The 26,458-nt window shown below is 59.3% G+C and overlaps 1 protein-coding gene across 2 annotated transcripts; it reads right to left on the reverse strand.

Annotated features, from left to right (window-relative positions):
* Positions 1-3,782: 3,782 nt before the first annotated feature.
* ATP8B2 (ATPase phospholipid transporting 8B2) lies at positions 3,783-26,281 on the reverse strand. 2 transcript variants are annotated; one of them, XM_055139512.1, is made up of 28 exons: positions 26,133-26,281; positions 24,195-24,261; positions 22,389-22,447; positions 21,470-21,583; positions 21,243-21,341; positions 20,701-20,762; positions 20,540-20,612; positions 20,269-20,339; positions 19,991-20,070; positions 17,430-17,588; positions 17,258-17,346; positions 14,550-14,746; positions 12,878-13,086; positions 12,108-12,151; positions 11,467-11,632; positions 11,154-11,342; positions 10,937-11,052; positions 10,687-10,851; positions 10,496-10,607; positions 10,303-10,408; positions 10,074-10,218; positions 9,477-9,660; positions 9,008-9,231; positions 8,761-8,844; positions 7,886-8,131; positions 7,645-7,783; positions 5,603-5,733; positions 3,783-5,415 (listed from the first exon to the last, which is right to left on the reverse strand). In XM_055139512.1, the coding sequence occupies exons 2-28, from the start codon at positions 24,223-24,225 to the stop codon at positions 5,125-5,127; spliced, it is 3,585 nt and encodes a 1,194-aa protein (XP_054995487.1). In that variant the 5' UTR covers positions 24,226-24,261; positions 26,133-26,281; the 3' UTR covers positions 3,783-5,124. The 2 variants fall into 2 exon arrangements, with proteins under 2 accessions (XP_054995487.1, XP_054995486.1); XM_055139511.1 differs by lacking the exons at positions 24,195-24,261; positions 26,133-26,281 and adding an exon at positions 23,512-23,789.
* Between the last annotated feature and the right edge of the window lie 177 nt (positions 26,282-26,458).

Below are 26,458 nucleotides of genomic sequence, written 5' to 3' on the forward strand. Positions count from 1 at the left end.
TCATTTCACATCCTTGCCCACAGTGTGTTCTGCCAGGCCATCTATTTATACTTAGTTTTTGTCGGCATGTAGCAGTATCAAGTTGTGGCTTTAAGCACTTTCCAGTTTCAAGCATCTGTTGATTGGTTCTTCGACTCTTATCTTCCTTTGAAATGCCCACCCGCTTAAGTCGTGTGCTCTTTTTGTTTTGGGGGCTCACCTGATGGTGCTCAGGGGTTACTCCTGGCTCTGCATTTAGGATTCTCTCCTGGCAAGCTCAGGGGACCAGATGGAATGCTGGAGATCGAACCCAGGTCAGCCACATGCAAGGCAAGTGCCCTATCCATTATACTATCTCTCTGGCCCCTCATGTGCTCATCTCTCCCTTTCCCTTCTCCTTTTGTGTCATTGCAACAGCCACAAAGGGGGAAAGGGAGAAAGAAAAAGAGCATCTCCCACCTCCCTGGCGATCCCACCCTCTGCAGCAAAGACAAGAGAGCTGACTTTTCACTGGTGACATCCAACAAGTGTTTTGTTCCTGGAAGCCTTGTTGGTACATGTCCAACATCAGGAATTTGCTTGTAGGTCAAGGAAATAGTACAGGGGCTAGGGTGCATGCGCGGTGGATTTGATTCCCAGTCTCACATTAGCTGCGAGCATCACAGATGATACTGGGGGCTCCCAAGCTCCCCCAAGGCAGGCCTGATGGTCCCTGGCCCCCTGTGTCCACACAGCCTCACAACTACATCCTCAGGCCTTGCTGCTGAATCTCTGGCCAGGTTGTCCAAGTGTGGCACCGTGTGATCCTTGCGACCCTTATTTTAATGTCTTGGTCTATGACATGAACATTTCGTATCCGCATGAACAACACCTTTTTCCATGCTGCCAAAAATTTCCAAGTGTTTTCTCTCTCTGCTCCCTTCCCGAGGCCTCTCCTCCACCCTGGGGGTCTCTGGGACCCTATCTGCTCCCTGGCAAATGTCATTTCCTTCACCAGCAGACTCACTTGCTCTGCCTGCCTGTGTGCTTCTGTTTCACATGATTCCTTGACTTCTTGGACGGCCTGAGTCCCAGCACACTTTATTTCAGGGTTAGCTTCTCATGATGCATGATAGTCAAAGCTGTCAGTCTTAGCACTTCATGCGCTCCAAAGCAGCTCACAACTGGGCTGACTGCCCGCTGCTGGGGGTGGGGGCAGTTACTGGGGGACAGAGACCGTGCAGGAAATGCCAAGCCTGGGGTCAGAGTGATAGCACAGTGGGTAGGGCGTTTGCTTTGCATATGGCTGACCCTGGTTCAATCACTGGCATCCCATATGGTCCCCCAAGCACTGCCAGGAATAACCTCTGGGCATCGCTGGGTGTGACCCAAAAACAAAAGCTAAAAAAAAAAAAAGAATAAAAGAAAGAAAGAAATGCCAAGCCTGCATTCAGTCCATTCTCTACTTTCCTGCTTCATATCCCATTCCCATCATGGTCATCCCAGCCTCAATTCAGCTCATAACAGACTTTCTACTTGTCAATGTGCTTCTGAAGCTTCTCAAACCCTTTCCAAAGCTTTTCACTAATTAGATCTAATGCTCATCCTTTTCTTTCTTTCTTTCTTTCTTTCTTTCTTTCTTTCTTTCTTTCTTTCTTTCTTTCTTTCTTTCTTTCTTTCTTTCTTTCTTTCTTTCTTTCTTTCTTTCTTTCTTTCTTTTCTTTCTCTCCTTCCTTCCTTCCTTCCTTCCTTCCTTCCTTCCTTCCTTCCTTCCTTCCTTCCTTCCTTCCTTCCTTCCTTCCTTCCTTCCTTCCTTCCTTCCTTCCTCCCTTTTTAATTCTTTCTTGCATGGTATTTGAGCCACATCTGGCAGTGCTCAGAGTCTACTCTTTTTTTTTTCTTGGTCTTTGGGATCACACTGGCAATGTTCAGGGGTTATTCTGCCTCTGCACTCAGGAATCACTACTGGCCCTAAAGAATTCTGGGGATAGAACTTGAGTCGGCCACATGCAAGGCAAATGCTCTACCCACTGTACTTTCGCTCCAGCCCCCCAGGGTCTATTCCCAGATACTGTAAACTACCAGGTGTGCTTCCAACCTCCCCCCACCCCAAATACACAAAACAACAGCAACAACAAAAAGGAGCTTTGGGGGTCCAAGAATAGTACAAAGGCCAAGGCACTTGCTATGTATGCAGCATCCCGAGAGAGAAAGAGAGAACCATAGATGGTCCTCTAGGCACTGAGACAGAAATAGCCCCTGAGCACTACCTGGTGTGGCTCCAATTTTTCTTTAAGGTGATTCTTAGAAACTCTGATTGCAATTTGGATTTATGCAACGGTCTGATTCTCAGCAACTCTCAGGCTTCCTCAGGCAAAACACACACCCGCCTTCTGAGATATCTCCCTGACCCAGGCTTGCTTTTCTTGGCTTTTTAGTTCGCAAGCAGCAATGCTGGGCCCAGTGATGTGGGCCTGACCACTCAGTTCAGGGGCAGTGTGGTGCAGGAATAGAACCTGGCACTGTGTATATGGCAGCCCTGCAGCCCAGCCCTCTGAGCTCTCTCCTCACCCGGTGCTTTGCGACCCCTGCCCTCTGGGAACTGCCCTGCTTGGTCACAGGTCATATACAGTGAGAGGAGGGGCCTTGGGGAGCTTGGGGGCCACACCAGCAGGAGTGATCCTAATACCAAGGGGGGTGCTCCAAGCAGCTTCTCACCAATCTGCTGAACAGCTGCCTCTGGGGGGCCCTGCACCCCTGCTCTGAGCGGCGGATACGGAAGTCACAGTCTTCTTTTGAAGGAGGAGGCGGTGTATGCACACCAGGCAATGCTCGGGAATCACTCCTGGCAGTGCTCAGACCATACAGGATGCCGGGGATTGAGCCTGGGTCAGCGTGTGCAAGGCAAACACCCTCCCCGCTGTGCTATCACCCCGGCGGCAAGAGCGACAATCTGGGTGCTGGGGCCTTCTCTCGCTCTTCCTCCTCCCCAGGCTTCGCTGCCCTCCCCTGGACGGGACCAACACTGGGTTTCTGGGGACTCACACTCGGCTCCCCAGAGCTGACATTCTTTATCCCCGAAGCCACTCCTGAACTCAGGCAAGAAACTCTGCTTCTTGGATTATCTCCAGCAACCCCCCCTCCTCTGCCCCCTGCCCTGCTCCCACCATGCAACGTGGGGTGGGGTCCCTGGACTTGCCTCTGGGGCCTCGTTGCCCCCTGCAGCCCAAAGCTGTGCTCACAGGCTCCTCTGTCCCGGGACTCAACACAGGTGGGGGGAGGTGGTTCACAGGAGACAGCTTTGCATGACCCTCAAGGTCTCCTGGGCCTTGTTTGGAGCCACCCCTGAGCTCTGTGCAGGGAGTAAGGGAGTAGCCCCAACAAATGCCAGGTGTGTGCCCCACAAAATACACAAAACAATAGCAACAACAAAAAGCCGCTTTGGGGGCACAAAAGACAGTACAGAGGTTAAGGCACCTGCTTTGCATGCAGCTGACCCTGGTTTGATCCCCAGAAGCACAGATGGTCCCCAAGGTACAGAGCCAGGAATAGCCTCTAAGAACTGCCAGGTGTGCCTCCAAATTAAAAAAAAAAAAGTGATTCTTAGAAACTTTGACTGCAATTTGGCTTTACTGCAACATCCTTGGTTTGGTCCCCAGCGTCCCATGGGGTCCACCCAGCCCCGCCAGGAGTGATCCCCCAGCACACAGCCAGGAGTAAGCCCTGAGCACTGCCAGGTGCGGCCCTAAAAGTAAACCAAAACACTCGAGGGATCTTTGCTTTCAGCAATGGTTCTGGTTAAATCAAGAAAGAGACAAATCACACGTTTCTCAGAAACGGGAATTTTATAAAAAGGAATATTTTTTTCTTATGTCCATAAAATGATATAATTTTTGCAAGTATAGAAATGTGTCATAAATTATACAGAATGTTCCTTAATTACAGCTCAATGCAACTTGGTACTTTCCTCCCTCCCTAAAAAACGAGAGAGAACCAAAAAATAATATATATATATATAACTGTATATATATATATTTATATATAATATAGACAAACCAAATATGAAAAAAATCTTTTCCTCTTTGGTATAAAAGTCAGACTCTCTCCTGAGAGACACGCAGACAGACATGATGTTGGGTTTGTAAACTGTGTGGCCCCCAGGGCTGCCCTCCCCCCACACCCTGCTCTGGGCCCCCACACTGAGTGTCTGGGCCTCAGACCCACCCCACCCTCTTCCTGAGAACCCCCACTTCATAGCCAGACACAAGGACCTTCCTAAGACTGGCCTGGCTGGGACACGCCCAGTCTGGTAGCATGTTCTGAGGTGCGAGGACGGGCAGAGGGATGGGCGTGCTGAGACCCAGCCAGGTGGACCCACCCCAGCAGCCCTGTCCGAAGGGCGCTGCCCCCCACCTCACCCCTGCTCCACCCTGCACTCCACCGCCAGCTTCTCCGTCTCTCACTAGGGAGGACAGAGTTCAGCTGCCCCCGCCCACCCCCACCTAGTGTGTGTATGGGGGGGTGCAGCTATTCCTCCAGCCCAGGCCCAGGGCGTCCAGCTGCCAATTTCCTGCCCGCCTCAGTCTCGGGTGGTGAGGCTGGGAACTGCCCGTGAGGGAAGGCTGGTGGGACGCTGGGGGCAGGAAAACGTCAGGGCTAGAAGTCACTTGCCTGGGCTCCAGCCCAATGCCAGCAGGACGTGGGGGCCCCGGGAGTTGACGGGGGGGGGGGTGAGTGGGCGGGGGGGGGAGGCACCTCACTCTCCAGGTGAACTGAACCCTCCATCCGCTCTCCCCACGGGGCCAGGCGGGGGCCAGGTGGGTGCTGAGGCTCCTCCCCCCAACGCCAGCCTCCCCCTGCCTGGGGGAGTTAAGACACCAATATGAAGTTACAGAAAGGGCCTCCCCCACCGGCCACAGAGACACAAACCGAACAGACACAGACACAGACAGGGACGAGCCGGCGCCGCGGGGTCAGGCGCGCAGGTCCCCAGTTCCCGGCATGATACATTCTTGTGAGCTTGGGACCGGGGCGAGGAGTAGAAAAGCACCCAGCGGTCACTCCCGGGCCCCGCGGGCAGCTCTTCTGCCTCCCGGTTCTCACTTCTGCTTCTGCTTCTGCCTTTGGGCCCCGCCCTGAGCTGCTCCCAGCCCGGCCCCCCTGAGGTCACGCCTTGAGGGGCCTGTCGGCCCCCGTGCCCGGCCCCGGCCCTGGGGAGCTGGCGCTGTCGCTCTTCTTCCTCCGCAGGCTCTCGATCCAGCTGGAGCTGGAGCGGGCGGTGAAGCTGGAGAGCGCCAGGGAGCTGAGGCGCATGTTCTTGCCCGACATGATGAGCTCCCCAAAGCCCTCCTGGTGGGAGAAGGCGTAGCCCGAGCGCCGGGAGCCGCCGCGGCCCCCCCTCCGCAGGCAGCGGTGCTGGGCCTTCTGCTTCTTCCTGACCAGCTGCGTGTAGCGGACCTGGCGGGAACACAGCACAGATGGCCCCACGGGGAGGACCCTGACACCAGGCAACCCCACCCAGCTGCAGCAGCCACACGTCCGCTCTCTGCCCCACAACCTCCGCAATCCCTCTCCGCACCTCACCTCCCACCACACACACACACACACACACACGCACGCACACACAGCACAGCCCAGTGCTCACTGTGTCCGAGAGGTCGGGCTTCAGGCTGAGCCGGAGGAAGCGAAAGGCGACCACGGGCAGGATGCAGACGGCCGTGGTGAGCGCGATGGTGAGCCACACGGTGGGCTGCGCCAGCGTGTTCTGCGCGTTACCTGCAAGGCAGGCGGGAGGCGGCAGCTGGGAAGGGTCCCGGACACCGTCTCGGCAGCTGACGGACCCCCTGGCCCATCTCAAGTCTCAAGTCCTTTGAGGCCCCAGAGAAATGTCCAGTGTAATTCATGTTCCTACATCACCTCAAACTCCGACTTGGGCCCTTGTCTCGTCTGCCATTTGGAAAGGGATGGGCTGCCCTCAGGGTGCTCAGGGCTCACTCCCTGCTCTGTGCTCAGGGCTCACTCCCTGCTCTGTGCTCAGGGCTCACTCCCTGCTCTGTGCTCAGGGCTCACTCCCTGCTCTGTGCTCAGGGCTCACTCCCTGCGCTGTGCTCAGGGCTCACTCCCTGCTCTGTGCTCAGGGCTCACTCCCTGCTCTGTGCTCAGGACTCACTCCCTGCTCTGTGCTCAGGGCTCACTCCCGGCTCTGCGCTCAGGGCTGTCTCCCTTCTCTGTGCTCAGGGCTGTCTCCCAGCTCAGCACTCAGGGCTCACTCCTGGTGGGGCTCACAGGGCTCTATGATTGAACCCGGTTCAGCCGCATGCAAAGCAAGTGCCTTCCCCTCCGTGCTAGCCCTCAGGCCCTAGGGTGTAGTTTCTTAAACTGTGGGTCATGGCGCCACATGGGGTCTGGTGACTTAATGTAGGGTCATGGAAACTTTAATTTATTTGTTACCAAAAAGTGAGGACTTCTTGGTACTTATTTTATATACCCGGGGTCACATAAAGATCTTCCAGGTGATGAGGAGGAGGCGACAGGACAGCGACTTTGTTAGCAGCTGACCTGGGTTCGATGCCTGACACCAGAGGTCCCTGAACCCGAACCCTGCCAGGAGTGATTCCTGAGCGAAGAGCCAGGAGGGGGCCCAGAGCACTGCTGGGATGGACCCACCCGACCCAACCCAAAAATAAATGAATACTGGGTGAAAAGTGGGCACAGGGCAAAGTTTACAAGGTCTGTGCTCAGGCAGTGTCCAGTGCACTGATGTCCTTCTCCTCGGTGTCCAGAGCCGCTGGCCCTCCTCCCCTCGGTGTCCAGAGCCACTGGCCCTCCTCCCTTTGGTGTCCAGAGCCGCTGGCCCTCCTCCCCTCGGTGTCCAGAGCCGCTGGCCCTCCTCCCCTCGGTGTCCAGAGCCACTGGCCCTCCTCCCTTTGGTGTCCAGAGCCGCTGGCCCTCCTCCCCTCGGTGTCCAGAGCCGCTGGCCCTCCTCCCCTTGGTGTCCAGAGCCGCTGGCCCTCCTCCCCTCGGTGTCCAGAGCCGCTGGCCCTCCTGGCCTCAGCTTCAAACCAAGCGGGCCCAGGGAGAGAGCCCTCAGAGGGCTGGAGCTGTGCTATGCATGCAGGAGTTCCAGTTCTGACCCTCCAAACCCCAATGACCACTGGAGTGCCCCCTGACCCCCGATGACCCTGAGGCGGGAGGGACCCCTATGCACTCTAGCTGTGGCCCGAAGGCAAATGGAAACACAACCAAGGGAGACTCCCGGCAAGCCGAATCCCGCCCTGACAGCACATGGCACCCAGGCTTCCCGCCCCACCACAGGGCCTTTTATGTTGTTTTGGGGCCACACCCGGGGCTGCTCAGGGGTCACTCCTGGCTCTGCACTCACACTTCCTGGTGGTGCTCAGACCATATGGGGTGCTGGGGATCGAACCCAGGTCAGCCGCATGCAAGGCAAGCGCCTTACTGTGTTGCCGCTCTGGCCCTGCCCCCCTCAGAGCCCTTTCACACTTTCTGGGCCCCCTCACTGTGTCTCCCTAGAGGGACCCCCTGGAGCCTGCCTGCTGCCAGGAGAGCGGAGGGTGAGCCCAGGAGAGCCCAGGACCACCTGCCCGAGCTGTACTGATGCTCCCAGGGCCCGCCAGCCGGTGAGCCCCCGACCCCGTGCTGGGCTGGGCGGGCCCCAGGACTCACCCACAAAGCGGAACTGGTTGGGGAACATGCCGAAGAGGCCGTTGCTGTGCATGGCGAAGAGGATGGCGAAGTAGACGGCGAGGCTGCCCCAGATGAAGAAGTGGTTGATGGCTGTCCAGTAGCCCGTGTCCAGCCCGATCTGGGAAGGGCAGAGCTGGTGTGGGCTGCTCCCGCCTGGGGCCGGGGTGGGGGGCAGGGGCCCCTCCCTGCAGCGGCACAGGCGGCCAGCACGCCCCCTCACCTGCACGCTGACCACGATGACCAGCGACGTGGCCACTGTGACGGCAAAGGACTGGTAGTCGGCCAGCTGGGTGCCGTCGTCCCGTGTGGCCTCGGCAAAGACGCCGTAGGGGATAAAGAACATGAGCACCGACGTGTAGATGCCCTGGGCGATGCAGATGAAGAACTCGCGCTTGTTGAAGAGCAGGTTCAGCTGCCCCGGCTCGTAGAGCTTCGGGTACTCCATGCTCCGCTGCTCCGGGACATCCTGGGGTGGGTGGGCGGCCTCAGAGGCTGCTCCGGGCCTGGCCGGCCCCAGCTGCGTCCTCCTGCCGCCTGTCTCTGATTCTGTGACAGCCAACCTGAACCCTCCACAGGCACCCCAGTACATCTGCGTCCAGCCCCGGGGGTCTAGGCAAGTCCAGGAACCACCTGCCCGGGACCAGGGCAGTGGGCACATGTGCCACATGCTGCCACTGGCAAGCCCTCCCCATTTCCTCCTCTTTTTTGGTCTTTGGGTCCATACCCAGCAGTGCTGAGAGGCTACTCCTGACCCCCGGCAGTGCCCGGGCTTTACATGTGGTTCTAAGGTTTGAACAAGTGCCTTCCTCCTGTACTAGCTTACCAGTCCCAAGGCGTCCCTTAGCATCTTAACAGTTGGCAGGGGAGTGGTGTTTGGATCACACCCAGCAGTGCTTGGGGCTTACTCCTGGCTCGGCACTCAGGGGTCACTCCTGGTGGTACTTGGGAGACCACATGTGGTGCCGGGGATTGAACCTGGGTCGGCCACGTGTAAGGCAGATGCCCCACCCACCATACCACGCTCCAGCCCCAAAGTTCCCGAACTTTTCTTCTGTTCTCCTCCCCATCTCTCTGGGTCCTCCAAACTCCTCATACCTGATCGAAGACCCCCATAGCCAGGACAGGGAGGGAGGTGTAGACGATATTATAAAGGGTGATGAAGTACTGATCGTAGACGGTCTGTGAAGAGAACAGAGAGGGCACTGAGGGGCTGGGGCACTGCAGAGGGCACGTGTCTATAGCAGCCCCTCCGAGAGCCGGGCCCGGGCGGGGGCCAGAATAGGTAGTGGCTGTGCCCACCCTCCCGCCTCTCACGGCCGGGCACACAGGGAGCACGCGCTACCTGGGCTGAGAAGCCACAGAAGAAGCCGAACCAGAAGTGGACCATGGTGAAGGCGAAGTTCTTGTAGAAGAAGTAGCAGAGGAACTTGCACATGCGCAGGTAGGACCAGCGCCCGTGCACCAGCAGGAGGCGCTGCAGGAACTTGAACTGGGAGAAGGAGTAGTCGGAGGCCAGAACGGCCTGGATCCCCTCCTGGCCGCTGATGCCCACCCCAATGTGGGCCGCTGCAGGCACAAGAGATGCAGGGAGGGTGAGTTCCCCAGGTCACAGCGGTCCCCCTAGCCCCGCATGGGACCCCCACTTGATTCTGGGTTTTATTTCTAGGTTTTAGGCCACACGGGCTGTGCTTGGGGCTCACTCCTGGCTCCACACTCAGGTTCACTCCCAGGGGCTCGGGGGACCTTGTGCAATGTTGTGCGCTAGGCAAACGCCCCCACCCCTGCCAGGCTCCCGCCCTGGCCCCACTCACTCTTGATCATGCTGACATCATTGGCGCCGTCCCCGATGGCCAGCGTCACAGCCTTCTTGTACTTCTTCACCAGCTCCACCACCTGCGCCTTCTGCAGGGGCGTCACCCGGCAGCAGATGACGGCTTTGCAGGCACACGCCGTCTCCAGGAACTCCAGCTCCATGTCGGCCTCCAGCGCGTGCGCCTGGAACACGGAGCCTCGAGAGCCTCGTCCCCACGGAGCCGGCAGCCCCAGCCCCAGGAGCGTGGCTCGGTGCCTGTGTGGGTGGGGGGAGGCCCCAGTGCCAGGCCGGGCCTCGAAGGCATAAGGCCCTGAGTTCCACCCCCACCCAGCACTGCTGGGAGGTCCCTCCCCCACAAAAACAACAAAACGGTCGGCGCAACAGCATGGCGGGGAGGGCATCTGCCATCACGCGCTTGAGCCAGGCTCACTCTCCAGCATCCCATGTGGTCCCCCAAGCACTCCAGGAGTAATTAATTGATTCCTGCGTGCAGAGCCAGGAGTAACCCCTGAGTGTCGCCTGGTCTGGCCCAAAATAAAGCAAAAACAAACCCAAAAAGCCGCCTGCTGAAGCCCTGCACGTTCGTGGCGCTCACCAGGCTGTGGCCGTTGATGACCAGGGCATACTCCCCGGCCACGGCCTCCAGGACCGACGTGAGCTTGGAGGCGGAGAGCTGCTCCTGGTAGCTGAAGCCATTGCCCACAGGGCGGGACGAGTCCATCATCTTCTCCCGGGCCTTCCTGCAGCGGGGAGAGGTGGTCTCAGGTGGGGGGCAGCAGACACTCGCGCCGCGCAGGCCGAGGGTGCCACCCACCTAGGCCCACCTGAGCTCAGCCCGCACTTCCAGGACGGTGTGGCCCGAGACGACGAACACCTCGGCCATGTCGTCCGTCAGCATCTTGCAGGAGTAGCCGATGTTCACGGCCGTCTCTACCAAGAGAGACAGCAGGAGCTGTGACACGGGCAGGTCTGCTGTGCTGCGCCCACAGCCCCCCTGCCGGTCCTGCCAGCGCTCACCTTGCTTGTCCCCGGTCAGCACCCAGATCTTGATGTTGGCCAGCGTCAGGAGGGCGATGGTCTCTGGGACCCCCTGCTGGAGCTTGTCCTCGATGGCCGTGGCACCCAGCAGCTGAAAGACCCCCGGGGCTGTGGAGCTGCTCCCAGGACCTGCCCTCAGGGCCCACCCCTGCCCCAGGCCGGGCCCGTACCACCATGTCGCTCTCCACCTCCTCGTACACTCTGGCCAGCCTGTCCTCGCGGCAGTCCTGGGCCAGGCTGGCCTGGAGCCGGCGCTCGGCCCACTCCTCGTAGTACTCCTCGTCCAGATCCTTGTAGGCCAGCAGCAGCGTCCTCAGCCCTTCCCCAGCGTACTCCTGGGGCAGGGTCCAGAGGCGCCCATCAGCCACCTCCCCCACACACCAGGAGCCACGACCGGCCCCCCGGCCCCCGCACACCTACATTCAGGTGGTCAGAAGTGGTGTTGAGGAGGTCGGGGCTGGAGGGCTGCAGCCTGTCCAGCAGGATCGTGTCGGCCCCTTTGCAGTAGAGACGAATCTTCCCCTCCGGGTTCCGCACTACAAGCAAGGCAGGGCCGGAGAGTTCAGAGAAGGCCGGGCAGGCTAAGGTGCCCCCCAGGGTGCGCACGCCCACAGGACCGCCCCGCGCCCCGCCTCACCGATGACAGACATCCGCTTGCGGATATTGTTGAAGTCCAGGATGGCCAGCAGCTGGTAAGTGATGGCCGTGCCCAGCTCGTGCACAGTGATGGTTTTGGGGGTCCGAGAACGGAAGACAAAACCGAAGTTCCTGGCTGCGGTGACCAGCGCCCCCTCATCTGGGGACTGGGCTTTGTAGTACAGTTCCCCTGGGAGGGACCCACAGGCGGCCTCAGAGCTCATGGCCCTTCCCGGACCCCCTCCCTGCACCGAACCCGAGAGTCTGGACCCCCACCCACGAGCCCGGCTGGGGACCCGCCAGCTCTGCCTCACCCTCGCTCTTCTCCTCTGACATCACCGTGTGACACAGAGACAGGAGCCGGAAGAATTCGTGCGTGTGGGGGTCCCCCATCTTGACCGCTTCTAGGAGCGTGGGGTCCCAGAACAAGAACTTCTTGTCCGCCAGGGGGTTGAAGGAGAAGTCGACGGGCTCAGGCCTCTGGAGCAGAGAAGCAGAGAAGACAGAAGTCAGGGAGAGGGTCTCCGGGCCAACCTGTCCCTGCCCGCCCTGCAGGACTACCGCGGGAAGGCCCGAGGGCTCGTTATTAGGGCTGCAGTATTCCAAATCAACCGTAGTAATGACACAAGATCATGACGCAAACAAGCTCCTGGATCAACATAATCAGAGCATGAGACGCATCTCCCCCATCGCACGGGTAAGGGGGCTTCGTGCACCTGCTTCTGGGGCTCCGGGCCTGAGCACAGGTTTTGTGAGTGGACAGGGGTCCCTGACAGCCCCACCAGAAAGGACCCGCCAGCACAGAGCTGGGAGGGCCCCTGAGCACCGCCAGGTGTGGCCCCCAAATAAACAGACCAAAGTCCTGCTCCTGTGGCTCCCCCGCTTCCCTGCCACTCACCGATGGCACAGGACCCCGCTGAACCGAGCCCTGCAGGCGAGGGCAACTGGACCTTACCTCTCCCAGCTCAGCTTTGTGCCCCAGGACATCGAACACGTCACCTGCACACAACGGGGACACCGGGAAGCAGCCTCAGAGCCCAGGAGAAGCCTCCAGGCTGCGCCCAACCCCAGATGACAGAGGCCTCCCCAGCGCCTGCTCCCCAGGGCAGACTGAGTCGCGCACAGGCGACGGGCTGGGCTGGCACCGAGAAGCAGTTCTCAGTGGGGCTCCCCGGGGCCAGCCCTCACACAGCACCCCATCGGCTTGGCCACAAGGCCAGGGCAGCAAAACCACAGCGGGAAGGTCATGGCCACATTCCACAGACCCACAGGGGCCTGAGCAGGCGGCTCGGAGAGAACTTGGGCTCCCAACAGGGCAAACCTTGTATGCGGCCAACCCGGGTTTGACTCCCGGCATCCCATATGGTCCCCCGAGCACGTTAGGAGTAATTCCTGAGTGCAGAGCCAGGAATAATCCCTGAGCACTGCCGGCTGTGGCCTAGCCTCCCCTTCCCCCAAAAAAAAAATCAAAAACAAGGGGCTGGAGCGATAGTACAGCAGGTAGGACATTTGCCTTGCATGTGGCCGACCCGAATTCGAATTCCGGCATCCCATATGGTCCCCTGAGCACCACCAGGGGCAATTCCTGAGTGCATGAGCCAGGAGTAACCCCTGTGCATTGCCGGGTGTGACCCAAAAAGAAAAAAAAATCAAAAACAAGAAAAGCTGAGATCAGAACGGGCTAAGTGGTGGGGAGAAGGAGGAGTCTCGGCGCCGCCTGCGTACCGTAGCTGCGGCCGTGGATGGAGCACTTGTTGAAGACCATGATGTTCTGCGTGAGCGTGCCCGTCTTGTCCGAGAAGATGTACTCCACCTGGCCCAGCTCCTCGTTCAGGGTGGTGGTGCGGGCCTCCGCCGGCGTCCGCTTCTTCATGCAGAACATCTTCTTGTCCCAGTTGATGAAGTAGCTGTGGCCCAGGCGGATGACCTCCACACTGCGTGGGGACACAAGGAACGGCTTGGGGCAGGAAGGGGACGCGGGAGGCCCCACCCCACAGGCCACGGGCCCTCCGCTGGGGCGGGAGAGAACAAGAACGGAGAGAGAGGACGACGGCGGGCAGCCACGACAGACACCCCTGTGGCGGGGGGCAGGGCGAGGAGCCCCCCGAGGTGGAGGCGGGGGTGGCGGAGCCCCGTCCCCCGAGCACTCCAGGCTGCCCAGGGCAGAGGGCCTGGGCGGGCGGGGTGGGGGCAGCACAGGTGAGGAGCAGGAAGGCGCAGGGACGGATACTCCAGCCGGGCTTACCTCAGGGCTAACAATACAGAAACCATGCAGAGAGAACGAGAGAAAGCGCGAGGGGAGGGAGAGAGAGAAAGAGAGATCGTGAGGGCGCCGCATAGGCTAGACACAGGCGCCCCTGGGTGGGGATGCAGCAGTGTGGACAGGGGCGCCCCTTGCTCTCGGAGCCCCCAACCTTGGCTCTGTGGCTTTCGGAGACACGAGGCAAACGGGAATGCAGCCGCCACCGAGAGCCGGGGACACAGAGCCTGGCGCCTGGCCACAGTGGCCCTAGAGGGCCGAGTCCCTCACACAGTTGGCCACGGTCAGGGCCACTGGCACCTCCAGGAAGGGTTCCGAGCCAGGGGTCCCGGGCAGCTCTCAGGAGCCAAGTACCGCACATGATGGGGTGGGGCTGGCTATGTGTCCAGCATCCCTCACCCCAGCACACACTCCACAAGCTGAGGAGACACAGCAAGGTCTCCTGCGCACTGCCACAGGGCTCCCAGGGAAACAAGACACAAAACACCGACAGCAAAGCAAGGCCCAAAGATGGAAAAAAATCACAATGATAATGCAACATGGAACCTCAGTTTTGTTTTGGGGCCACACTCAGCAGTGCTCAGGGCTTACTTCTGGCTCTGCACTCAGGAATTCCTCCTGGAGGTGCTCGGGGGACCATGTGGGATGCCAGGGATCAAATCCGAGTCAGCCACATGAAAGGTAAATGCTCTCCCCGCTGTCCTACACTCTAGCTCCTGATTGCTTTTTTTTACTACTGTTGTCATTATTGTTTTGGGGCCACACTGGGCAATACTCAGAAGTCAGTCCTGGCTCCTGCGCTCAGAATCACTCCTGGTGGTGCTGGGGATTAAACCCAGGACGGCTGTGTGCAGGGCCAGCACGCAGACTGCTTCCTAAGAGGCTCAGGACTTTCTCTGCCAGGCTGAAGCTCCCAGAGGGATCAAGACCCACTCCTGACACAGCCGTGTCACTGCCATGTGATGCTTCAGGCACAGAGCAGGCCTGCAAGGAACAGGTGCAATCCCGCCTGACTGCGGGGGTCCCGACAGGGAGGGCATGGCACCCAGAGGAGCTCGCAACCTGTGCTCCTCGGCAAAGACTGCTCCTTCTGAGAGAAGCCTGCAGGGAGCCCGAGGCGGGGGTGAGGGCGCCCACCTGACGTAGAGCGATATGGGCACCACGGTGTTGAGGATGATGATGTACGACCAGAAGGAGAGGAAGCCCGAGAAGAAGGCGCTGTCCACCGCCTCGTCCCAGGGCAGGTACACCTGGAAGCGCGCCCCCACCTCGTGCTCCCAGATAGCATTGCCGATGGCCAGGATCACGCCCATGCAGACAAGGAACCCGAAAATCTGGGGAAGAACGAGAAGCAGAGGTTAGGTGCTGCAGCCCTCCGAAGCAAACTTCCCCGCAGGGCACCACTCACTCGTGCCCGCGCCTTGGAGAGCTCAGGCTGGAGAGTGAGCACCAGGGAAGGTGCCTGCCCTGCACATGGCCCTCCTGGGTGCCATCCTGACACCACAGAGGGTCCTCGAGCACCACCAGGAGTGAGCCCTGAGTGCAAAGCCAGGAGTCAGGACTGAACACCTCCAGGTGTGCCCCCAAATTAAATATAAATAATTTTTTTTTTTTGCTTTTTGGGTCACACCCAGCAATGCTCAGGGGTTACTCCTGACTTTGCACTCAGGAATTGCTCCTGGCAGTGCTTGGGGGACCATATGGGATGCTGGGGATCGAACCCGTGTTGGCCGCGTGCAAGGCAAACGCCCTACCCGCTGTGCTATCACTCCGGCCCCTATAAATAAATTTTTAATGTAAGTTTTGGCAATGTTGCTGATCTCATCCAGATTGTTAAAAATAATAGTAATATGAGCCACAGTGATAGTACAGCAGGTAGGGTGCTTGCCTTGCATGCGGCTGACCCAGGTTCGAGATCTGGCACCACACAGGGTCCTCTGAGCACTGACAGGAGGGATCTCTGAGCATAGAGCAGAGTAAGCCCTGAGCACCGCTTGGTGCTCTAAGTTTGGCCTCCAATTCATTTTTTTTGTTTTTTTTTGTTTTTGGGTCACATCCAGCAATGCACAGGGGTTACTCCTGGTTCTGCACTCATGAATTACCCCTGGCGGTGTTCAGGGGACCATATGGGATGCTGGGAATTGAACCTGGGTCAGCCACGTGCAAGGCAAAGGCCCTACCTGCTGTGCTATTGCTCCAGCCCCAAAGCCCCCCATTTTTTTTTTTTGCTTTATGGGTCACACCTGGCAATGCAGAGGGGTTATTCCTGGCTCTGTGCTCAGGAATCACCCCTGGCGGTGCTCAAAGAACCATATGGGATGCTGGGGATTAAACCTGGGTCAGCCGCGTGCAAGGCAAATGCCCTACCCACTGTGCTATCGCCCCAGGCCCCCAATTTTTTAATGCAAGTTTTAGTAATGCTAATTATCTCATCTAGATTGTTAAAAAATAACAATTTTTATAAAGGCATCCAGGGACATAATTCGCCATCTTCATGGATATAAAGTTCTTGATAGTCAAAAATCTTGTAACTTGTGGGTCTGAGAGACAGTACAGTGGGAGGGCACCTGTCTTGCACTTGGCCAAGCCAGTTTTGAGCCCCAGTATCCCATATGGTCCCCCGAGTACTGCCAGTACTGTCCTGAGTGCTGAGCCAGAGTTACCCCTGAGAATCACCAGGTGTGGTTCCAAAACCAAAAAACTTAAAAAATAAAGCAAAAGAATCCCATTCCTATGCCCCTCCAGGTGTGTGTAGTTCATCTGGTGCTGGGAACCATGACAAGGCCCCGGACTCCCCAGGCCACCAGGGGGCAGCGCAGCCTCGCAGGCCCCAATGAGACACGTCCGCCACCCCCCTCCACCCAAAGACCAGCCACACCTCAGCACACAGGTGTACAAACTGAGGGCAGGGGGCATAAAAAGGGGAGCAGAAGCTGACAAGGGGCTTCATAAGCAAACAAGAGATGGAGCCAGGCACTGCTCAGCCAGGAACTTCGCCTTTGGGATCCCCTCAGTTTTGAGGGTCAGGCACCCCCACAGCTCAACCTCCACATGGAGAACCCCCTGCATTTCCCCTGTCAGCCCCACACAAAAGCAGGGGCGACTCATCCTGGGAACTGTGACCTCAGGATCAGAGAAGGGAAGATTCCTCTCAGCTTTCTGTCAGTTGCTTCATGTAGCTCCTAAGCTTTTGTGTGGGGGACGGGGGACGCCCTCAGTACTTGGGGCTCACTCCCAGACATGCCCGGGGACTGATGAGGGTGGGCCACATTCAAGATAAGCACCCGAACCTATGCTCTCTCCCTCCCTCTGTCCCTCTTAAGCTTTTTCCTTTCTTGGTTCTTGGGCCACACCTGAGAGTGCTCAGGGCTCATTCCTGGCTCTGTGCTCAGGGATCACTCCTGAGAGGGCTCAGGGAACTACAAGGGGTGCTGGGGGCCGAGCCTCTCTGTAAGCACAGCACCCACTACGCTATCATGCCAGTCCCTTCCTAAGCCGTTTTAAACAATGTCTTCCGAGTTGAAGGGAGCCCGAAAGGAACGCTGTTTTTGATTGAGGACGTTGTTTTTTTTTTTCTTTTTTATCTGGTTTTTGAGCTACAGCCGGCAATGCTCAAGGACTCTGCACTCAGGAACTACTCCTGGTGGTGCTCAGGGGACTATAGGGGATGCGAGGGATGGATCCTGGGTCAGCCACCTAGAGGCAAACACCCTCGCTGCTATACTGTCGCTCCAGACCCAATCTGAGGTTTTCTTTAAACCTCACCAGGGGTGGGGAGACGGGAGCCAAGGGCAGAGCCCGGGGAAGGGTCAGTGCCGGGGCCAACGCTGTGCGGGGGTCCTTACCCAGAGCACCAATGTATTCATGAGGCGATCGATACTGGTTCTCTTGAACTTCGTCCGGCCACTGTTTTGCATCAGCTTCGTGTCAGGGCCTGGAAAAGGGCAGGGAGGGCTGGAGCAGCTGCGCTCGGCAGCCGCGTCCCCGCCCTGGCTCCAGGCCTGCTGGAAGGCTCACCCGCAAAGACCACCAGCCCGAAGCACCACTCCGTGTTGCGCAGCACGCAGCCCCGCAGCAGCAGGTTCTGGCTGCTCAGCGGGAACTTGTTCTCCTTCCAGTACAGGGTGCCGCTGAACTTGTCCAGCTTGTTGTTGGGGGGTTCGCAGATCACCTCACCTGGACGAGCACAGAAAAAGCCACACCATGAGCGGCCCCATACACGGCTGGACCAGGAGACCAGGGGCCAGCGGGAACGCAGTGGAGGAGAGGGATGGTGACCCGCACTGCCCGCACCTGCCGTGGGGGGAACCCACAGGGGGTTTTCGGGTTTTATTTAGGGGGAGGGATATGCTGGTGGGGGGCTTGGGCCACACCCAGCTGTGCTCAGGGCTTACTCCTGGCTCTGTGCTCAGGGACCACTCCTGGGGGACCCTATGTGGTGCCGGGGATCAAATCTCAATCAGCTGTGAGCAAGGCAGCGCCTTCCTTCCCTGCTGTCCTGTCTCTCTGGCCCCCAGTTCAGTTTTTTTTTTCTTTTTGGATCACATCCGGTGATGCACAGGGGTTACTCCTGGCTCTGCACTCAGGAATCACTCCTGGTGGTGCTCGGGGGACCATATGGGATGCTGGGAATCGAACCTGGGTCGGCAGCTTGCAAGGCAAATGCCCTACCTGCTGTGCTATCACTCCAGCCCCCTCAGTTCAGCTCTTGAGAAAGAAATGGAGCAGCATGAATGAAGACAAAAGCACCAGGCCGGGGAGACTGTTGCAGAGCTGGGAGTACAGGCCCGGCAGCAGGAGCCCCCGGATGATCCCCACTCTGTAGTGGGGAGAAAGCCCAGCACACAGCCAGGTATGGCACCTCGCAAAGAAGAGTGCACAGACTTCAGGCCTGTCGCCCCACTCCGCAGCTGCGTTCTACAGAAATGAGAATACAGCTACAGTGGTTCCTGCTGGAGCCTTATCTGGGCCACAGAGGACCGGGAGCAAAAGAGAAGCCAGGGACTCGCTGAATAAATGAAGTATTGATTCTATAAAATATTAACACCACTATTAAAGAGAATGTGGTAAATTTCTTCCGTGCTAAGGTGCCCGGGGTGTAGTTACTGGAGAAAGAGAGGCAGGCTGCAGAGGCTTGGGCACCGTCCGATACCAGTATTCTACGTGGCTACGAACATAGGCAAAATGTGAATGAGCCTTTACTGATGGCTGGGAATCCTGAGCAGGATGGGACACCATGCGATCTGGCGGGCAGAAGGAGCAGACGTTTCTACTCCTGATGAACAGTGAAAAAAGCCTGACTCTCACCAGGCAGGCAAGCAGGCAGCTGTCAGGCGCAGCTGTCTGAACTGACCTTTAGCTCACAGACCAGGGTCCAGACAGGTAGTCTAGGAGTTAAGGCACTTGCTTTGCACAGGTCTGACTGGATTTGGTCCCCGGCACCAAAAAAGGTACCCCAAGCCCTACTAGGAGTGACCCCTCAAACCAGGCCAGGAATAAGCCCTAAACACAGCCAGGTGTGATGCAAACCCCCTCCACCCAAAATAAAGTGTGAGGGGCTAGAGCGACAGTACAGCACATAGGGTGTTTGCCTTGCATGCAGCCAACCAGGTTCGATCCCTGCCATCCCATATGGTCCCCTGAGCACTGCTAGGAGTAATTTCTGAGAGCCAGGAATAACTCCTGAGCATCACCGGGTATGACCAAAAAAGCCTAAATAAATAAAGAAAGTACGAGGGGATTGGAATGTGGCTTGCTGGCAAAGTATTTGCCTCACATGGGTGAGACCCTGGGTGTGATCACTAACATGAAGGGGTGGTAGTTGAAGTGTGGAGGCAGCAAGATGGCTCTAAAAGCAGGGAGTCTCTGGCACTGCACGCCCCAAAGCACTGCAACTACAGGCACAGTCCCAGAGGGTGGGACCCCCAAGTACAGATGCAGAGGGGCACCCTAGCACTTCAGGGTGTGGTCCGATCATAAAAGTAAACAAGAAAGAATTAAGTATCCAGCTAGGATTTGGCATCTCCTCATTGCCGACTCTCCTATCGAAAACAATTCCACATTAAGCAGGAGGTCATTTTATGCTCACAAAGCTTCAATTTCTTAATTACAGTAACCCGAAAATTTAATTTGAATCAAGAATTAAGGACCAGGGGTTGGAGGAATAGCACAGCAGGTAGGGCGTTTGCCTTGCACGCAACCAACTGGGTTCAATTCCCAGCATCCCATATGGTCCCCCAAGCACTGTCAGGAGTAATTCCTGAGTGCAGAGCCAGGAGTAACCCCTGTGCATCCCTGGGTGTGACCCAAAAAGAAAAACAAAAAAAAGAAAGAATCAAGGACCAAAGGCTAGAGTGACAGTACAGACAGGTAGGGCACTAGCCTTGCACATGGCCACCCCGGACCCCATTCCTGGCACCCCATATGGTCCCCAGATCTACCAGGAGTGATCTCTGAGCCCAGGAGCAGGAATAAGCCTTGAGCATTGCCAAGTGTGTCTCCTATCTTCAGAAAGGGGGTAGAGTGCAATTTCAACCCCAAGCCCAGCCCTTCCCTCCTGCCAGCTGCCAGTCACTCACCGTCAAACTTGGCGAGCTTACTGAGGTCCCCCAGCTCCGAGGTGACAGGGATTGCCTGGCGCACTTTTGTGTTGGTCTCTCTGCAAGGACAGTGTCCCCACATCCTGGTTCCCTTCTGCACCCCCCAGAGCCAAGTTGGGGGGCACCCAACACCACCAGGGCTGCCTCCACACCTCCCCGGAAAGTAACACGAGAGCACCCCCAACAGGCAAGCCTTGGAACGAGTGTCCCCAAAGATAAGTCTCGTCCCCAAACCTTCCGGCTGCGCGTGGACTCACCCATCGAGCTCCGCGGTCTCGATGTAGCACAGCCCGTGGGGCTCGCTGCTGGAGAGGAGCAGGAGGTCCGCCTGGGGGACAGCCTCGTGAGCGCTGTGGGCCCCCCCACCCCCAGCCCCAGCACCGTGACTGCCCTGGCCCAGAGCACAGCCACGAGGCGGGGGCTGGCCCAGAAGCCGCACTTCACTGAGGTGCCTCCCCGGTGGCAAGGGTCGACAGGGACAAAGTAAAAGCGAGGACCTCCTCAGCCACGGGGTGCCTGGCCCCTTACCGCCACAAACTGGTTATTCTCGAGCTTGATGATGTCACCGACACAGACGTTCATCCACTGCTCCTGCTGCAGACTGAGAAAAAAGAAAGAAGAACGTCAACAACTCTGGGGAGAAGCCAGGGGGTGTCTCTGGGGCACCCCATCCCTCCCGGGGCACTCACATGCCGTTAATCAGCACCTGGGACTGGCGGTTGTTCACCTGGTTATCACTCTTGTGGCGGAACTGCGGGCAGGGGAGAAACTTCAGAGCAGCCCGGCTCCAGACGCATTCGGTTCACCCCCTTTACTGAGAAACCACTCCACAGGCCACCATGGAAATTAACGTCCTTCCTTCTTTCCTTCCCTCCCTTCCTCACTTTCCTTTCCTTTCCCTCCCTCCCTCCCTTCCTTCCTGGGGAACCAACCCAGGTTGGCCACATACAAGGCAAGTGCCCTTCCCACTGTCCCATCCCTCCAGTCTCCAAGCCCACCTTTTAAAAATTAACAGAGGTATTCACCCCAAAGGACACACAAGTTCCAGTGGCTGAGGGTGAGGGAGGGCGTAATCACCCGCCCTGCGAACACGGGCTCTGAGGACCAACGGGGCGTGGAGCCTGTGTAGACCACCCTGCAGACACTCTTCTGGGAGGTGCCCCTGCTCCCTGCTGCCCTCTTCCCACTCAGCCCTGACTCCACGATGGCCGGGCAGGGGGCCAAGACTCACATAGTCATCGGTGGCATCTTTAACAGCTGTGATGGTGAGGACAAGAACCAAAGGCACGATGGTGGTGAACCAGGACAGGGACGAGATCTGGGGGATCAGCTGCGGAGGCCGAGAGCAAAGGAGCAAGACTGAGAGATCTGTGAGCCCCACCTTCTTCCCCTTCTCCCTGCCCCCCAGATGTTCTTCTCCTCCCAGATTCTATTGGTTTTGGGGTAGCAACCACTTACCTGCAGAATGAGAAGGAACAGGAAGTAGGTATTGGCGACTTCCTGGAACTGCTCGAAGAGGTTGACAGGCAGGAAGGTGAGAACATTGTACTTGGAGGTCTTGATGCAGTTACTCTACATCAGCAGAAGAGAAGATGGTGAAGCGGCCGCTGAACCCCCCCAGAGAGACGAGCACTTGTCTCAGCCCCATCATCCCCTCACCTGGGGGACAGGAGGTGCCAGGGGAAGAGAAGAAGGAAGAGGGTGGGGAAGAGGAAGATCCAAGGGGTCAGTGGCTCCAGCACAGTCGCTTGAGCTGGAGGCACAGGGCAGCAGGGAAGGCACTTGCCTTTGACCCCCCAGCACCACAGAGGGTCCCCAGAGTCAGTCCAGGAGTGATTTGAGAGCATCCTGGGTGTAGTTCAAAAACCAAAAATAGAAATAAAAAAAGCACAGCAGCAGATGAAGTAAGGAGCTGCCCCCTACCACGTGCTGCCCCACACCGTATGCCACGTCCCCTCTTTGGTTTTGGTTTTGGTTTTTGGACCACACCTGGCAGTGCTCAGGGTTTATTCTTGGCTCTGAGCTCAGAGATTACTCCTGGAGGGGCTCAGGATACCATACGGGATACTGAAGATTGAACGTGGGTCAACTACATGCAAGGCAAGCACCCTACCCACTGTACTGTGGCCCCGGCCCCTGTCTGACTCGGGAGGGGGGAAATCAATGCTCTGGGCTATACTTCTTCGGCATTTTCCACTTGCAATCCCTTTCCATGTCCTAAGAAATGCAACGGGGAGATCACTGGCAGAAACTCCGGACTTTCTGTGTGTGGTTACTGCACGCGTTCAGGGACCTTCTGCAGCTTCTAAATGTCCCTTGGGTCCCACATCCCTGTGAGTAAACCTGCAGGTTAAGGATCCAGGACTAGGGCACTCACCGCGTACTGGAATTTCTCATTGTACTCCCGGTCATTGGCCCGAGCCCGCCTTTCTTCTTCTGCAACAGAATGATGCTGAGGTCAGAAGGGGCAAAATGAGGCTCCCCACACACTGTGGGGGTTCCACTGAAGGCCCAGGGTCTGTCTGCAGAATCCCAGAGCTCCCTGGATCTCCCATCCAGTCCACCTTTCACACCCCTTGCCCACTCTAGGCTGTGAAGACAGGATGCTACACCTTCCCTCCTCTCCTCTCAATCACTCCCCTCTTCTCTCCTCCCCTCCCCCTCCCCTCCCCCTCCTCTCCCCTCTACCTCCTCTCATCTGTCAGTGAACCCAGCTTCCCCTGGGGGTGGCTAAGGGGACATGCTTAGCACCTTAGCCATTAGTTAGGACATCGCTGCAGGATTAGGAGCTGCAGACACAGAAGACATGCGTTCCCCGGGGAAACTCCAGTTATCCAGCCCAGGCGCTGACTCCCCCAACCTTGGGAATGGGGGTGGCACAGGAGGCAGAGGGTCACTGTGCCCTGGAACTGCTCTGCGGCAGTATTCCAGCCCCACGTGTGGGCCCCCCCTCCAGGAGCCTCTGCTTGTCACATGCCACCAGCAGTGGCTTCTGACTGGCCCTCAATGACATCACCTTCTTCCAAAGCCCATCTTCCAAGAGGGGGAGGGCGGGGTCGGGGATGTGGGGCTTCTGACCGCAGACAAGGAGGAGATATGGCAGGGTTTCCCCCTCTCATCAACAATCACTTCCCACTGGGGGGGGCGAGACCCAGACCCCAGACCTTGGGCAATGAGTTCCGGCCCCAAGCATGGCACTGTCCTGCAAGGATCCACTGCCACTTGCCACTGGCCACCCCCATCTCGAAGCCAGCCCAGCCGGCGCTTACTTAGCACAAAGCCTTCTCTCCCCCTGAAGAGCTCACCTGGGCCGCAGCATCCTCCAGCTGCGCCTCCCCGTCACTGCCCCAAACTCCCCCAGCGCAGTGCCCGTACCCCTGGAAGGAGGGGGACCGCTTGGACCCTGGCAGGCGGGACGCAGGGTCCCCACGGGAGCTGGGGACGGCGCTGGAGGGAGAAACTGTGGCGGCTCTGGGGCTCCCGGTGGCTGCCCCTCCTACCTGGTCCCCAGGACGGCTTTGTTCGGCTCCAGGAAGCGGGTGCCCAAGCCCACTTCTCGGGCATCTCCTTGGGGACCGTCATGACGCCGGAGTGCGCGGGGCAAGACGGACAGTCCGTCCGTCCGTCCGTCCTTGGCCTCAGCGGCACCGAGGCGGCGGCCCCCGGGCGAGGCCCAGGTGCTGCGGCGGCGCAGAGGGAAGCCCCGGCCGTCGGGCGCGCGCCCCGCCAGCAGCCCGGGCCATGCCCGTCGCGGCCGCCGGCTCCGGGACGCCGCCGCCCCCCGCGCCCGCCCCGCCCGCCGGCCCCGACTGCGGCGGCCGCGCCCGCCCCGCCAGCGCCGCGTAGGCGGCCGAAGCCCCGCCCCACCTCCCGGGACGGCCAATAAGGGCGAGGCTCCGCCCGCGTCGTCCCGGCAACCTCATCAGGCCCCGCCCACCAGCCCGCCCTGCAGGACCGGGGGCGGGGAGAAGCGCGGGCACAGGCCAGGCCCCAGCTTCTCCAGCCCAGAGGGTCCAAGTTCCAAGTTCTGGGGGCTGGAAAAGATGCTCAGCATCCTCGCCAGAACTCAAGGTCAAGAGTTGGGTTTTCTAAGTAGACCTAAGAGGGACAGGGCTGCGCCCCAACCTTGTGGAGGTCCCACACCGTTCCCCAGCCACCCTCTGCTGAGAGCTGAGTGTCTTACCTGGGGGACGCTGCTTTGCACACAGTGCCATCTCACCTGGCAAGGTCCCGCAATCCCATGGGAGACCCTGCAGAAAGGTGACAGGTCAGGTGGGCAAGTTAAAGTTGACCCCTCATGCCCCTGCAGACTCCTCCTGTGGGTGCGCCTCCCTGGGCCCCTAAAATCACACACCCCCTCACCAAGGGGCGCCTGGAGCTGTCGGAAAAGCGTGTCCGACAGGGGAAGGAGGGGGACAGGGAGAGGAGGCAGACTGGTGGGAGGGGCACGGCACTTCGGGGCCCATCCCATGTGGCTGTCCCCACGCGCCCTGGCTAGGGAGCGGAGTTGGTGTTGACTGGAAAGCTGACTTTCCAAGGTGGGGCTGGGGGGGGCTGGTGGCCAGGAAGCACCTGGCAGAACCTCAGGAAACAGTGGGCTGCCTCCACCCTAGTCAAAAGCATTTCTGACCCCCATCCCCGTCTCTGGGGCTTCCCTGATGGCCCCTTCAGAGGAGCCGGCCTCACTTCCTGCACGGCAGTCCCCAAACCACTTCCTCCCGTCTGGGTCAGCAGAGGGGTCTCGGCGCCCCCGGGTCTCTCCACACCCAGTTCAGTCATGAGGGGCTTCTGCTCCCATGCACCTTCCCCTGTCTCTGACCACCTAAACTGTCATGGACAAGACCAACTCACGAGCCAGACTTGCCCCAAGGAAAACTGTCTGCCAGGCTCTGAGCACTTCAGTCCCTCCCCCTCCTCCTCTCCTCCTCCCTCCTACTAGGCACACCCTGCCCGCCTGTCAGCACCAAGAGGTACTAATTGTCCGTCTGCCCGACCTCCTTAATTACAGGCTCTGGCCAGTACCCATGGCCAGTGCTCCCCGCCACGAACCCACACTCTCCTCCAGAAGGCCCAGCGGGCAGGCAAGACCCGGAACTCCTCTCCCCCCTAACCCGCCCCAGCCCTGGCTGCTAAGGGTGCCTGGCTGGGCAGACAAACCTCATCCACATTTCAGAGATGCCAAGCCCTGGGGGGGGGGGCCTCCACCCAGGCTAGAGTGAGTCATGGAGGGTGGGGAGCAGAGGGAGAGGTGAGAGATGTGGGGTGGGTAGCAGCTGGGGAGTCTTCTAGAAACACTGGGTTTTCCCAAGACCCGTGTTTGGATCCCGCGCAGGAGTTAGTGACGGAACCGAGTTTTGGAGAAGTTTGGACCAAGATGGGGAGGAAAGCAGTTTTCCCCTCTAAGACTCCGGAAAGGCTGAGAATTGGCCTGGCCCCAGACCTGACTGTCTCTGAGGAAGGGGAGGGGAGCGGAGGGGACACCCCCAGCTCGCTCCCCAGCCTCGCCGCTCCCAGGTTTCTCAGCCCTGCAGCCCATCTGCCACGTGGCCCAGCCCCCCGCGGCCACACTGAAGATAAAAATAGCAGCTGGGGTGGCAGACAGCCTCACCGAGGGAAGGGCCCGCCCGAGACTTCCAGTCCCAACCTGGGGAGGGACCCTCGTGTCCGAGGAGGCTGGCAGCAAGGGCCGCCGGCTGGCCCGGCAATTGCGAGACCCCCCGCTCATTTGCCACCCGTCTCCACCCCGACCCCTCCCAGCGCCAAAGGCAGAACCCAGAGCAGCGCCCCTCGCTCCCGCTCGTCCCCGTGCAGAGCACCCCCACCTCTTAGAGGCACAGCTCCCTAGACCGGGGCCCCCCAACCCTCGGACCGAGGACTCTCTCCACCGCGCTCAACTCTGGGCGCCGCACCTCCCTCCCCGCCGCCCCATAGGCTGCGCGCCCCCGCGCCCCATCCTGCCGCCTCCTGCACCCCCGGCAACCCATCCTGCACCCTCCGACAGCCTCCAGTTCTCCCCTTCCTCGAGCACCCCGCCGCCCCCCACCCAGGCTGCACCCCATCCGCACCCTCCCGCGGCATCGCGCCCCCCACCCTCGAGCCCCCGCGGGCCCCGGAGTCTCACCTCAGCGCTCGGCGCCCGGCGCCTGGCCCGGCGGCCCCGCGGCGTCCATGCCGGGGCTGCGGCGGGGGGCGCTGGGCTCCCCGCGCGCCTCCCGCCCCCCAGCTCCGCCGCGCTCCGCCGGGCTCGGCCCGCTACTTTGTGTCACTTTCGGCCGCGGCGGGGCGGAAGTGACGAGCGGCGCGGGCGGGGGGCGGACGGGGTTCGGGGGGCGGCGGGGGGCGGGGCCGCCATCTTTGTGCGGGGCCGAGCGGGGCGGGGGGCGGCCCTGACCGCGCGGAGCCGCCCCGCGCCCGGGAACAGAGAGACGCGGAGGCGCGGCGCGAGTG

The sequence above is a fragment of the Sorex araneus genome, chromosome 5, assembly GCF_027595985.1.
Source record: "Sorex araneus isolate mSorAra2 chromosome 5, mSorAra2.pri, whole genome shotgun sequence".
Taxonomy (NCBI): domain Eukaryota; kingdom Metazoa; phylum Chordata; class Mammalia; order Eulipotyphla; family Soricidae; genus Sorex; species Sorex araneus.

Bases quoted from the DNA above. Each gene is read 5' to 3' on its own strand.
- ATP8B2 (XM_055139511.1), bottom strand. From the start codon at position 23,593: ATGACGGTCCCCAAGGAGATGCCCGAGAAGTGGGCTTGGGCACCCGCT. The intron at 11,053-11,153 runs GTGAGGCGGGGC...CCTTGCTTGTAG, and splicing joins CAAGCGGATGTCTGTCATCG to TGCGGAACCCGGAGGGGAAG. The intron at 10,852-10,936 runs GTAGGTGTGCGG...ACCCTGCCCCAG, and splicing joins CCACTTCTGACCACCTGAAT to GAGTACGCTGGGGAAGGGCT.